This window comes from Trichosurus vulpecula, assembly GCF_011100635.1.
Source record: "Trichosurus vulpecula isolate mTriVul1 chromosome X unlocalized genomic scaffold, mTriVul1.pri SUPER_X_unloc_1, whole genome shotgun sequence".
NCBI lineage: Eukaryota > Metazoa > Chordata > Mammalia > Diprotodontia > Phalangeridae > Trichosurus > Trichosurus vulpecula.
Window position 1 is genome coordinate 5,912,224 of NW_023494377.1, and position 14,716 is coordinate 5,926,939.

A 14,716-nucleotide genomic window follows, 5' to 3' on the forward strand; every position below is an offset into this window, starting at 1 on the left:
TTGGGAAAGTTTGTCAAATGTTTCATTTCATTTATTGAATGAAATTAACACTGAAATTTAATGAAATGTCAATTTCATTTATTCAGAAGGCTCTGGGTCCTCTGATGGCTGTTAGCAGACTCAGTGCCACCTGTGGATCTTCCCCACTTCCTGACTGCTGCTTAGGGTCGAGTGCTCTTAGACTTGGAATTAGAAGACTTGGCTTCAAGTCTCAGTGCAGTCTCATACCAGCATTGGTCTGGGCCAGGTCATTTGTACTCCCTTGAGTTTGTTGCTTCATCTGTAAAAGGAGATAATCACACTTGCACCACCTCCTAGGGTTATTGTGCAGAGGACACTTTTTAAAGTGAGCCATAAGACAGAGTCAATATGATGGCAGAGGAGCAGGAAGAAGTACACAGTGTTTTATGCCCACCCAAAATAAAACAACCCCCACCCCCGACAGAAAACACCAGACTTAATTCTGGTCAGGAAATTCAAGAAAATCACAGTGAATCATTTTTCCAGTCAAGATCGATATTATGAGACAGAGAGGTCTGTGGGCCTTAGCAGGGGCTGGAGGCAGGGAGTGGGGGTGGGGTGATCTGGTCTGTAAAGATGAACAACTTGGGAAGATTTAGGAACTATGCTCAATGTAAAGAGGAGCCACCATTCTGGAGGCCTAATGATGAAATATCCATCCCTGATAAAGAGGTGAAAGACTTAGAGCGCAGAGGGAGATAGATAATTTTTTGACATGGCCAATGAGGAAATTAGTTTGGCTTTACTATTCACGTTTGTAGCAGGAGGGTTTTTTTCCCTTTTCAATTTGGGGGTGGACTGGGAAGGAGAAAAGGTAGATTTTGCTGATTGCAAAAATAAAATTGAGTTAAAAAATAAAGTAAGCCACAAATGAAACATTATTCTTAGGGGGCTGGATTGGTTCATCTTGGTGCTTTATTGTTAACTGCTTGTTTTTAATTTGAGTGTCTAAGTCTGGAGTCTCCCACTGGACAGTGAGCTCTTCAAGGACAGCCCAGGCTTCAGGCTGGCCAAGGAACAGTGTGTAATAAAAGATTTCCTCCATTTATTTATTTATTTAGCCTCCCATGCCCCTGCCCCAATTGCCTTTGGACTATATGCTACTGCTTTCTACTTCTAGAAGAACTGCAAAAAGATCGATCTTTCTGCCCTCTTTCTTGTTTGGAGTAGCAGCTTGTAGTGGGACGGGCACAGCCCGGCCATGTGCCGTGTTAACATATTTATTGGTAACATGGATAAAGCTGCATATGCTCCCACTTCCACATTTGCAGATGATACAATGGTGGGAGGGACAGACCTTGACGGAGAACTTTAGGTTGAATCTAAAACAAAGGGGGAAAAATGTTGGATGGGAACAGACAGAAAGCCTTACATCTAGATTCAAAAGATTAACTTCACAAATACAGGATGGGGAAGTCATGGCCATCCAGCTGTTAGAAAAAAGAAACCCGAGGGCTTTGGGTGGACACATTCAATTGTAGTAAATGGAGTGATGAGGCAGCCACAAAGCTGTTGATGCCATCTTGGGCTACATTAAGAAAAGCTGTGGAAATGAGACTCGCTCTGTGCTGTGACCTGATTGACTTAGAACTATGGAGAGCAGTGGTAATAGTTCTAACAAATTCAACCAAAAAACACTGACTTATAGAAAACCACCAATTGGCATTATCTATGGCAAATGTATTCTTATTCTGTCCAGTGTAAAAGATCTGAGTTGTCTAGTCGAACCCCTCATTTTAGAGATGAGGACTCATGTCAAGGGAGGGTTACATATTCGCCTGGGGTGATGCACTGAGCCTCCGAGGTGATATTTGAACCCAAGCCTTGGACTTTTTCCATTTGGTTCTAGGCAGCACAGTTGAGGAAGGTCACTACTAAGTAGGAGAGCATGGGGGAGGGAAGCCAGGATGGTGAAAGGCCTTGGGGTCCATATTGTATGTCGCAGATAGATAGAAGGGAGTGTGGTTGTTGACCCGGGCCTTGAGGGATGTAGGATTATAGACCTAAAGCAGCCAGCCCCAAATTGTGTGATAATTCGTCCCATTAGGAAAAAATGTCCCAGCATGCGCTCCACAATATGTGTAAGTTTATTTGTACATTATATACATAGATTACTAAGAGATCAAAATAATTGAAGTTAAAAGGATATGATAAAGATGACTATAAAAAACTTTTATTTACTAATGGTATAGAAAACTATTCTCAGTTAAAATGAGAATTTTGGAATGAGAGCAGCATGATTGAATATGCCTCATTATTTAAAAATTTTTTAGTTTAAGACTTGTTAATACAGCAACCTAAAGGTCTGGTTTTAAATTTAGTTATTTTGGTAATTGGTTTTAATTGCTGTTATAGCTTGGAAAAAAAGGATTCCTCAAAAATCCATATAGATCCAAATGGAAATAGTGGCTTTGTTTACTACATCAGGATATTCACTGATTATGCAAAGATTTCTGTTGAGAAGCAGCATAGTGTAGTGGATAGAGTGTTGGGCTTGGAGTCAGAAAGGCCTGTGTTCAAATCCTGCCTCAGACACTTATTAGCTTTGGGACCCTGGGGAAGTCACTTAACCTCTGTCTCAGTTTACTCCTCTGTAAAATGAGTGGGTTGTACTCCGTTGTCTCTTAGGTCCCTTTCAGTTCTAAATCTATGATGTTAGAAAATTCAACTGGTAAATTTCCATTTTATCTAATTGGGGATGAGGGTAGGGGATGGTCCCTGGGGGCTAGGTCCCGGGTCCATAGGGTGGCTGTTTCAGATAGGAAGAAGGGATCAACAGCAGGGCAAATGGCAGGATTCCTGGGTAGCCCCTGATCACCTGGTGGTGAATGGCTTTCATCACTGGAGTCTGAGTTGTTCTGTGGGGTGGGGCTCTTGGGAACAGGGCTACAGACCACTTGATCCCCCAGCCCACTGGCAGCCACAGCAGCTGTTTCTGCTCCTCCAGGCTCCTTTGGGGGAAAAGAGCCCCAGCAGTGGAGCCAGGGCCAGATGATCTATGAGGGCAAATGCCTGGGTACAGGGACAGGGAAGGAGAACAGCTTTGGGGTATTTGCCTGCACCTCAGTGAGTCATCTCACATACCCCACTTTTAGCCAGCAGGGACCTCAGAGGTTTCCTAGTCTAAAACCTTCATTTTAAAGATATGGAAACTGAGGGCCAGGGAGGTTAGGACTTGTCCATGTGTGTTGGACTAGTCATTACACACAGTTCCTTCCATTTCTGAAATTCTTTGATTCGGTGTCTCCTGGAACAGGAGCAAGGAGAGCTGCTTTTGAACCCTGTTATGTCCATTAACTCCTTGTATGCCACGTTCGTTGGCATCCCTGTGTTCATCCATAAAGTGAGGGGCTAGACTCCCTGGTCCTTGCCACCTTTGATGAGCTAGGGTCAGCCAAGCTTAGGGGGCCCTATCCCACTCCCATCCTGGGTTCAGCCGTTTCCTTTAGCCCTGTGATGTTGTGAATTCTGTTCTTGTTGGAGCTACTGGACATTTGCTTTTTCTTCTCCTTCTGATTGGTCCAGAGGGTAAAATTGGAAGGTGAATAGTCTGTTGTGCCCAAATGCAGGCACCCCCAACCAGAATGGCCTCCACCAAAGGCTGCCCTCCCTGCTTAGCATCCCCCAAAGGCCCTTCCAGGAACGGGGAATTCAGTCCCCCTGGAAGAGCCATTTCGACTGCTCTAATTAATTGGTCAGACATTTCTGCCTTGTGTCAATCAGCTCTCTTGCCTGGCTTGTGTGTCCCGAGTGAGGGAACGTTGAGCCCTAGCCAATGGTGAAATCTCTGTTAAATTGTTTTCTCTGACATAGACTTTGAGCCCAGTTGCAGGCTGGTGAAAAACAAACCGATTTTCCTTGAAGTGATGTACTCTCTCTCGGCAGTTCCTGTATCTGAGTGATTAGATTTGGGTATTTATAGCAGGAGGTTAAGTAGAAAAGAATGGGGCCTGGCGGGAGGAGGCCAGCCTGGGGAATACTGCCATCTGGCGGGGCTCGGAAGAAAGCTGCCTCCACAGCTGAGCTTCCATGGTAAACAGAATGGGGGCCCCCGGGGATGGATGGCCAGCCCCCCCCATTTTATAGAGGAGCAGACACACCCAGAGAGCAGAGAGGGGACTTCATTTTGGTGGAAATCAAAGAATTGTACTGCCCTCGCCCCTTTTTCATAATAAAATCCATGTAAATATATTTTTCAAATCATTTTATTCAAATAAAAAAAAGAATTTATTAGCATTTTATGACACAAACACGTCTTATAATACACAGACGTATTTATTGATAAAAATCCTTGACAGTTTTCATGTTGCTAACGTAAAAAAGGCAGCTTGTTTTAATGGCTAAGGAACTGGCTTGGGAGCCTGGAAGGCCTGGGTTCATGTGCCACCCTCTGGCCAGGTGAGCCTGTGGGCAAGGCCCTTCATGTCTTGGTGACGAGAAGCTGAAGAGAAGGTGAGTTCCCCACACCAGTGAAATAATAGGCCATTTTTCTATCCTTAATCCAAACTTTGAAAAAATTACCAGAATGATATGTGATGAGGCAGGTGGGTAGGGGCTCTCCTTGGAATTAGGAGCAAACCAAGTCCAGCTTCCCCCAAGTACTGACTGTGTGGCTTCTAATGTCTCAGTGCCTCAGGCGGCCCCACCCCAGACCAGAAGGGGTAGAGAAACCGCCAGGCTGTACTAGTAGGTGGTGCTTCCTACACCAATGAAATCACCTATTTGTGCCCCAATTCAGAGTCATTCATAAACAGGTGTTCCTGTCTTGACATGGAGTATGTAAATCAAGTGAATTCAATTTTTGAATTCCCAAGGAGGGGTCTGCCATTTAAATGAATCCTTTTTGCCGAATCAGTTGGCATTCCCTAATTCATCTGTGAAGTTGGGATTTTTATCTGTTGTTACCTTTTTCTTAAAGGATAATACACCTGAGGTCTTGGGTTAGTGTATGAGCACTAAATATTAGACAGAGGAAATTGGAAAGAAAATGGCCCAATTTAACTGTCTCATGCTCACAGTCAAGTTTTTGCTTGTTCAGGTGCCAATTAGCCAATTTGTTGACTGATCCAACCAAGTTACTTGTTTCTCTAGCCTTTCTTGGCCCTGTATGAACTATTTGAGGTTTTTCAAAGGCCAAACAAAGGAAGGGAGAGGCTAAAAAGACCTTGGATAGAATTTCCACTTCCTGGGGGTTCTTCTGTCCTTGGAGCAGTCAAATCCAGGTTAACTTCAGGAACGCAAATGTGAGCCGAAGTGAATGCTAGGAATGATTTTACCAGCGGGAGGTAAAAGAAAACCCAGACTTGGCTAATTCCTAATCCAGCCCCCCACCCCCAGCAGAACACCCACTTGGAGCTCCCAGTTCATTGACCACCCAGGGATTTCAGACTTTTTAGTTCTATTACCAGACAAAACCAACCTAGACTAGACCCAGCTATTCAGGGTGACTCCTTGGCCCTCTGGGAGCTAGTTTGGATATTGCTTGGGGTAGGGGTGGAGGGTATAAAGAGAAACTAAGTCCGTTTCTTCAGAACTAAATTAGGCTTCCCCAGCTCTATCACTGACTTGGTATTTCACTGCAGGCAAGTTACTTCTTTCTAGATCTCAGTTTTCCCCAACTATAAAATGAAAGTGTAAGACTAGTCACTGAGGTCCCTTTCAGTATTAATATATCCAATGATTTTGTAGTCACCTACTGAGGAGTTAAGAGACCTTAGAAACTGGACTCAGTGTTGCCCCCTGAAGTAGAGTCAGTCTGTAGTTTGTTGGAAAGTCGGAAGACTTGCGTTCTAGTTTTAACTCTTTGACTTATTAGCTTGTGGCCTGGAACAAATTGCCAATTGGCTCAGTTTTGATAATTTTGAATTTTGAATTTTTTCTCCTTTTTTAAAATCTGTAAAATAAGGAAATTGGACTATATGATTTCTAGTTTCCTCAGGCCATTTAAAATTCCTAAATTTAAAGAACTAAATTCTGAGTCAACTTAATTTATCTCTGTCTTCCTGTTTTTTGGAAGAGGATAGTCCTTTTTCCCAATGGGGAAGGAAGCAAAGATTTTTGTTTTATTGGCCAATTTGGACTTAGAGTCGAAAGAGGAGGGTTCAAATTGAAACTGCCCATTCCTAGTCACTTGGTAGGTCAGTTTCCTTGTCTAGAGGAATGTGAATACCAATCTGCTAGGCTCTTTGAAGGGAAAGTGGGCTTGTAAACGTGGACTCGTCACTTATTCCCTCCTGAGCTCAATAACTGTTCTGGGGCCACCCCCTTGTGACCCAACCCTTAGATGATTTAGCAAGCAGGCTTCAAAGATGGCTGTGGTCAGGGACGTCATTGCCCTGTGGTCAGCTTGGTGATGAGGCCACTCGTGCTGAAGGTTGGTTGGCTGTCTTCTGGCAGACATCCAGTCCCTCCATAGGCCCATCCTTCAGGCCCTTCCAGCTTGGTAAGGGCAGCCAGAACTTATGCTCCACTATTACGGACTTCAAGAACCCAGGGCCATTTTCATGCCAAGATGAAGAGCCAGCAGAGGACTTAACAGTTATAATCTATAAAATCGAGCTACCAGTGCTTGCTCTACCTGCCTTCCAAGGCTATGGGGAGGTTTGCATGAGGTAATGACTTATGTCGCTAGTGTAAGTGACCATGGGCCATAGGATTCAAAGTTATGGCCATCAGCTTGTCAAACTCCACGTGTCCTTCCTAGCCCTTCGCTTCCTCTAGCCTTCCTCGTTTCAGTGAGGGGGACCACCTCACCACCCTCTTAGTGTCCTGGGTCCACAGCCTTGGAATCATTCTTGACTTTCTTCCCCCCTGTCCTATATCCTACCTGCCATGGAGCAGCACTATTGTTGACTCACTGAGCTCACACTTCACTCAACTTCTTGGGTATTTTTCAGACAAACTGTCGTCTAACCACGATCTCTCCTGTTGGACATGTGAAGTTCATTCATATCTTGGGCTTCACATATCCATCACAGTGCTCCAGCCTGTCAAGACCCTTTTGAAGCCTGACTCTTATCATCCAGTGTGTGTTAACCCTCCCTCTCAGCTTGATGTTGTCGCAAATCAGCAAATTGACCTTTGTCCAAGTCATTGATAAGAATAAGTGGTTTTTTAAAAGACTCCTTCTAGGTTGATGCCAATGAATTTATGACTACTCTTGGGGTCCATCCATTCGACCCATTCTAAAACCACCTGGTTGTATTGCCATCTGGGCCATATCTCTCCGTCTTTCTTCCAAGGAGAGCAGGAGGTAGATTATCAGATTCTTTGCCAATTGATTCTATCTCTAGCATTCCCTGGATCTACTGGCCTAGTGACCCTTTCCAGAAAAGTAAATTTGGTTAGTCTGGAATGACCCGTTCTTATTATGCTGGCAAGGGCCTCCATGTTTCCACCTCTGAGAATCCCCAGATTCCCACAAGGCCAAACATTGATGCTACCTCCTATAGGAAGCCCATCTTGGAGTCCCTGATTGGTAGCACTCTCTACGAAATCTTGTATTGACTATGTGTCTTTTTACATTCTGTGTTTGGAATAGAGTGTGAGCTCCCTGAGAGCAGAGACTTTTTAAAAAAAAATACTGGCGTATGGTGTCTTGCATATAGTAAATACTTTAAAATGTTTATAAGATTACATTATTAATATTATACCCTTGTGGTTTTTCTCCTCCACCACCCCACCGCTCTAAGTATGGGTTTAGAGAGTTCAATGTGTATCCACAAGGACAGTGGTATGTGACTTCAGTTGCCTGTACCCCTCTAAAGGGGGTCACAGGGCCTTGGGACATGACTTTGCCTGTAGGTTTACATGGGTCTCTGGCATTAGTTGGTATATGCATCCTCTGGACACTTCTTTCTTCACTGTGTATGTTTGTCTTCAGCGTGTGACTTTTTGTTCCTTTCTTCTTTCCAGAACGGCCAGAGCTTCTACATCTTGGATGAACATAAGTTTTCCAAGGAACTGCTTCCCAAGTACTTCAAACATAACAATCTCTCTAGCTTTGTCCGCCAGCTCAATATGTGTAAGTATGGTGCTTCACACTCTGGACCAGGCTCATGAATTTACACTGATACCCTTTACATATGAACAGTCGCTCCACATTTGATGGTAGCCATTCCAACTTCCAGTCATCATTATGTCATCATCCAAAGATGAGAAGTTTCTCTCTTCCTGGGGCTTTCCTGTTCTAAGCTCAGACCTTGTCTTAGTAAAGTTTTTGGACCTTTCAGAGCCAGGGCCTGGGTTTCCAGTTCTTGGAGGAATAAAAACTATTCATCCATCCCCAACTTTTTTCTCTATTTCAGGTCTAAACACTTTGTTGTTGGGAGAACATGGAGCCAGTGAATTAATTAGCTCGAGGGGTAGATACTGTGTGTGCGTGTTTGTGCGTGTGCGTGCATGTGTGTGTGTGTGTGTGTGTGTGTGTGTGTGTATGTGTGTGCATGCCTGCGTGTCTTGCTTGGCCTCAGAATAGGAAAGCCAGGCTTGTCTTTCTGAGAAGGAGTAAATACACCCACACGTAGGGCACAGAGGGCAGACCTCAGACCAGTGGGACCCGTTTCAATCTATTGAATCTCTTGCTAAAGGGATAGTGGCCACTTCTGTAACTGGAAGTGCTTAAGTGAAGGGAGGTTGAATGTACACTTGTTGGTGAGTTTCTCACTTCAAGGAGAGGCTGGAAAACTCCCAGTGAAGAAGCCCCCTCTTCTCTGCAGCTCATTGTCTTAGGGAGTTGCCTGGGCACCCTGAGAGGGTATCCTAGAGCCGGTATGAGGCAGAAGCTAGGCTGGAACATAGGTCTTCCTAAATTTTGAGACCAGCCTTCTAGCCACCACACCACATTGCTGGTGCTGGGCTCTTAAGATAGTATTTGAGGAAGACGGGAAATTACTTCACATCCTTTCTGTCCCTTCAGACTTAGAGAGGAAAAGGAGTATTCTGTCTTGGCCTTGGCTTACATGGGCCATGACGTGCCAGACTCTGTGGCTCCCTCAAGGCAGAGCGTTTTGTCCTCTGTGCTCCCGTAGGAGCTAGATCCTAGGTGGGCTTTGAACATTCTCTTCAGGTTAGCTCCTGGTCACTGCAGACATGGAAAGTCAGGCCCAGAGCCAAGCATCTCCTCTCTCTTGGCTGGGTTGTTTCAGGAAACCAGTTTCCAGTCTTTTCCAATGTCTGACATGTGAGCAGGTGCCTGAAAAGAAAGCAGCACACACAGGCTGTGGCCAACGTCCTGACGCACATTGGGTCCCTCTGGTCTTCTGCGTGGGTGGATTTCTTCCTTCTTAAAAACTCAGGCCTGGCTTTCAAACTATTCTGAGACTTTGCTTCCAAGGCCTCAGAGGGAGAAATCAGGGAGCGGGGGGAACAGGAGAGATGAGGTTTGGATAGAGGACCTATGTGAAGGGCCTCTGGTGCCTCATGAGGAGATTAAGGAGGTGAAGTTCTCCTTAAGAGAACTTCAGCTTTTGAGGGAATGGATGCCATGCCTTGAGTAGACTGCCCTCTGTGGGATTTTGGTGAAGGGAGAAGGAATTAATTAGCATGGCGAGTGAGACTTCTGACCACATGAGGGGGAAGCAGTGCTTTCAGAGCTCTTTCAACAAAGGGAAGTTTTTGCCTTTTGAGTGAGTTTGTTCCGGAGTTCTCCCCCAGTGCCTGAGGGTGGCCCTACTAGTCACTACTGAGGTCCAGCCTCTGCCCAAAAGCAGAAGCCAGGCTGCTGGCCAACGGCAAGTTTTATTTCCCAGCTTACAAGACCCTTCTCCTGTGACCTGCTTTGGAGACCAGAAAGCTACGCCCTACCTGTGCCCATGACCCACATGGCTAGGCTTTCCGAGATCAGGGCGGGTTAGGAGCCAGGGGCTGGCCAGTAGTGGGGGATGACATTTGGCTCGGCTCACTCAGCCAGCCTATTCTTTGGACAAGTCTCATAGCCATCCCGTGGCCAAGGCGGTCATTGAGTCTCTGGCTTGGTAGGGTAGGTCCACTGTTGGGCTCTGCTGTCACAGCACTTGAGAACACAAAGTCATCCCAGGAGGCCTCCTCCTCAGCCTCAGGGGGCCTGGGGGAGAATTCCTGTGGAATTTCTCACTGATGGGTGAGCACCTGCTGAATCCTGTCTTTTGAGGTGGTTTGTCTAAAGAAGGCCCTCCCATGTTCTCCCATCATATACGTCATACCGGCTTGGGTGAGTCTTTGGTTCACCCCAGTGCCACTTCATTTCAGAAGCTTTTGTCTCCCATTTCTATAGGAGAGTGTAAGTTGCTCAAAGACCTTGCTTTTGGATCCCCAGTGGCTGGCACAGAGGAGGCCCTTTGTCCATTGACTGACTAGGGTTGATTGAAAATGCAGTATATCATTGGAGGAGAGAGCGGAAACTCAGCACCTGAACCTTGAACAGATCTAGGATTTTTGAAGGGCTTTGTATATAAGTTCTTTGAGGGCAGGAATGGTTTTTCTGTCTTCATCTTGGTGCTCTGAGTGCCGTTCAAGCATAGGCCTCAAACTTGGTTTGTTGTTCTGGGCTTGAGGCGTGAAGTGGTGCGGCCTGCCCAGGGCTGTCTTTGGCGGCCCCTCTGGCCCAGGTGGCCCTGCCAGAGCTTGGGCTTGACCCGAAGAGCCTTCTGGGGCCCAGGGCTGCCTGGAGAGACTTTTGTCAGGCCTGGCTCTGGTAGTGCCCTGGGGGAGAGTGGAGTTGGCCTCCTAGGCAGAGGGACAGGGACTCTGGAGGGCCCACAGCTCCAGGGCACTTGGTTGGGTTTAAAGTGCATTGGGCCCACTTTGAGCCCCTGGATGCTTTTCCTTTCCTGCCCTGAGTGAATCCCAAGACAAGCAGGTGGGCAACTGTGGCTGTATCCTGCTCAGGCCTCCTTGGGTTGGACTTTGTCTCCATCTTCTGAGCTAATTGTGACCAGGTATTGTCTCCTGCAAGCCACAAGAAGAGAGAAGCCCACTTGAGACTTTGCATCTATGCCGAGGTGGCTGCCAGCTCAGAGGAGCCCTAGCCACCAGGCCTCTCTTGCCCTCCTGGGGATTACATTTGAGGAGATGGAGATTAAATACAAACAAAAACAGAACACTTGAGTGTACATGCCAAGTCCATATAAACTCCCAAGGCCTTCCTGGGGCCTGGAATTCCCTCTGGACCTTGGGAGGGCCCCCCCCCCGCCCCCCGCACAGCCAATGCACTTAGGCTCTCGCTGGCCTTAGGAAGTGAAGATTCTGGAAATCCTTAGTATGGGAACACACCCCAGATCCTCACTGGGATATTTAAGGTACTGCTTTCTATGGGTAAAAATGCTGTTCTAGCCTACTGAGCTGTTTTAGAAAGAGTTGTCTTCCCAAGGGAAAGAAGGTAGGTGCACCTACGTATGTACATGTGATTGGGGGAGGAGGTAATTAAACTCTTGAACATGTGAGGAAGAAGTAGAGTTTTGGAAACCAGTCAGTGTTGGCATAGATAAATGGAGTAATCTTCCTATCCCTTATCACCTGGATTCCTTTCTCCTTAGTCCTTTAGTGTGTCTGGCCTCTGGACTTGGCATGTGACCTCCAAGGGTCACATCTCCTGTCTGAGCTTAGAGCAGGGCTGATTTAACTGGAGGCACATGGACTATCTGGGGATGGATTTCAGGGGCTTCGTGAACTTGAACAGGAAGGAAAATACATCTTCTCTTCAATAACTTCTACCTGAAAGTTAGCATTTCCTTCAATAATGAGTGAAGAATTTAGTTCAAGACTTTCTTCTGAGAAAGGCTCTCTCTAGAGATTTCAGTAGCCCACCCAAGGACTCCATAGCCAAGACAAAGTTAAGAGTCTCTGGCTCAGAGGAAACCAGACAGGATGACCAAGTGCTCACTCACTCTGGCTCCCAGGCCCCCTGGCCCTCCAAGACTCCCATCCCCATGGCAGTTGCCATCAGTCCCCAACCTCCCCCCACCCCCTGGTCCCAGCCAGCTTCTCTGTGCCCAGGCTGCCCATCATTACCCAGGTGCCTTTGCTTGCTGGGGTTTGTCCTTCCTCCTGCCTCTTTTTGAGTCATTTCCAGGAACAGGGAAAGAAACAAAAAAGAAACACAATCCAAGCCATTGCATTTTCCTCCCAGGCAACACTGGAGAAAGAGTTGGTGGGGGTCGGATGAAGTTGATGCTATTGGCTGAAGGAGCTTTGAGGACCATCTATGGATTTCAATTGTCTCTGCTCTCCCTGTGGCCTGTTATCCTGAAATTGGTCATTATGTGCCATTAAAAAACACCACTGTGCCAAAAGCCAAGCTTTTGAGCTCTGAATCCCTATATTTAAAAGGCAACCTGGTTATTAGAGCCCATTATGGTACTCAGGGATGTAAAAATGTTTGGCAGTTGTTGCTTAGTTATTTGGGTGATTTTCCACCTTGTATTCAGCGCCATCCCGGTGACCTTTGCTCTTTCTTTGCAGACGGCTTTCGAAAGGTGGTTGCAGTGGATAGTGGGATGGTCGTCCCAGAGAAGAGTGCAACTATCGAGTTCCAGCATATGTTCTTCAAACGAGGGGAAGCAAACCTTCTGGAGAACATCAAGCGTAAGGTATGTCGCCTGGCGCCAGCCTTGGTTTGGGAGGGATCTCCTGGACGTTTTCATGGTGGCCATGTGGCTCAGTGATTCATGGAGCCCGGGGTGCTGTTGCCACTGGGGTTCTCCATCAGCCCCAGGCCTCTCCTGGCAGCCCTTCCTACTTCTGATCACTGGCCCTCAGGCCCACGAGTCTTCCCTGAAGTTTTAGGAAGTGGCCAGAGGAGAAACTGAATTTTGATTGTTTGCCCAATGAGCCCCATGTGTGGTTTAGCCACAGCTGCTGGGCCGAGTCTGTGCCCTGTCTCTCCAGACCCCCACAGCTTCCTGCTGGCCAAGACAGGCTACAGAATTGCCAGACTGATTTTCCCACTTTTGTAGACAGGGTGTGGGTCTGAGACATCTATTGATGTTGTCAACAGTGCACATGGATGCCATGGTCCCTGACTGGACTGCAATGTGTATTCCAGCAAGGCTGGCCACTTTGGAACGTTGTCTCAGGTTAGCGCACGGCCTGTTCTGGAAAAGCCAACCCAAATGGCATTTGTGGTCATGAGGAGGTTTGGGGATGCTCTCCTCTGGTACGTCATTTGGAAGAAGGGAGGAGGAAGACATGGCGAAGTGTTAACCAGGGTTCAGGTGGAATGTGGGTCTACACAGCCTGTACAGTGTCCTGTTCCCTCTGAGACCTCTTGTGGTTCTTTGGAGGAAGCAGCAGTAGGGCCGTAAATGGGCTGTAATAATGGGTAGATAGCTTTGGGCCAAGCTGCACATCACCCCTCAGAGGGGTTGCAGGGTTCCCAATGTAACAGTCATTTCGTGGGTCAGTGGGGATTCCGTTGTGTACCTTCTTCCTGCTGACTCACCCATCAGAGAAGATTCATTTGGCCCAGATCAGACATGGCCTTGTCCTGCCTCCCTGTTATGTGCACAACACTGGCGTAGACAGAAAGAGAGACAGAGTTTGGATAAGGCACCCTTCCTCTGCTTGAGGGCAGCAGGGACAGGGCCATACACAGCACGGATCACCTAGGGTACACTGTAGGCACGCAAGTCGTTTTCCCTGACTCACGTGATGCTAGTTGACCCTTCTGTAGCACGTTTTAGTCCCAACAGCTCAGTATGATATAGTAGGGTGAGCACTGGCTTTGGCGTTGGAAGCCCTGTGTTCAAATCCTGCCATTGTTCCTTTCTAACTCCTATGTGAAATGAGGGCATTGGATTATGTCATCTCCAGGGTTCCTTCCAGCTATGGAAGGACCTTCTGATCCTGCTTGATTCTCAATGCCTCTGTGAAGAGGAAATAGTAGAAAGGTGTGTTCTTATCCCCATTTAAGCCATGAGGAGACAGGCTTCCACAGATGGAGTCACTCGCTCAGTGAGGTAGTTAGCGGCCAAGTCTGCATGCCCACCCAGGGCTTCTATTTCCCTCCTAGGTTCAAGGCCTATCTCTGATATTTCCCTTCTCGTTGCCCTCAGGCAGCAATCTTAGGTGCATCTTGCAGAGGAGGGGTTGACTTCACAGGAGCCCTCTCTGTCCTGGAGAAGTGCCCTCCACCAGGGCACTCGCTGGTCTGAGACTGACCTGAAGGCCCCATAGTCCATGCCATGCCGTATGTGCCCCTAGCCTTTCTATTGCTCCGCAGGTCATCAGCACGGCCATCTTATTCCCTTACCAAGTTGTCAATTCTGCAAATGTGGGACCCCTCCAACCTGTAACATAGTACTGGGCACACGGTGCCTCAGGGAAGAGCCCCAACTTTTTGCTGTGGCTACAGTTGCCTGGCTGCCAGCCCACACTTGTTTTTGTTAATGACTCAGTGCAATGCATAAATGAGGGTACATGAAGAGGCGGTAAGTGCACCATGTTGTTTTTCACAGTTCACTTTTTACCGGGATTATTACTGCTGGTGGTAAGAAATAGTGCCATGGGGGTCCGAGGGAAGGAATCCACTTTAAACCACTTTGAAATCGGCGGGGCTAATGCAGCTGGCGGCTCTGCCCGCCATGCAGGCCGCCTCCCGCCATCAGCCTTGTTGTTCTCATAAAGGCAAAGGGGCTGTGACCCAGCTGGTGCCACCATGGCCAGGACACTGCCCCCTTGGTACCTGCAGGATAATTTTGCTTGTACTGCCTGCTTTGTA

The 14,716-nt window shown here is 47.2% G+C and overlaps 1 protein-coding gene across 2 annotated transcripts in view; it reads left to right on the forward strand.

The window, feature by feature from the left end:
- LOC118833015 (heat shock factor protein 3-like) overlaps positions 1-14,716 on the forward strand; it is a 56,588-nt gene that overhangs the window by 12,845 nt on the left and 29,027 nt on the right. For both annotated transcript variants that reach the window (XM_036740402.1, XM_036740401.1), the window contains exons 2-3: positions 7,936-8,044; positions 12,460-12,587. In XM_036740402.1, coding sequence (XP_036596297.1) covers positions 7,936-8,044; positions 12,460-12,587 — 237 coding nt within the window. The remainder of the gene's footprint in view (positions 1-7,935; positions 8,045-12,459; positions 12,588-14,716) is intronic.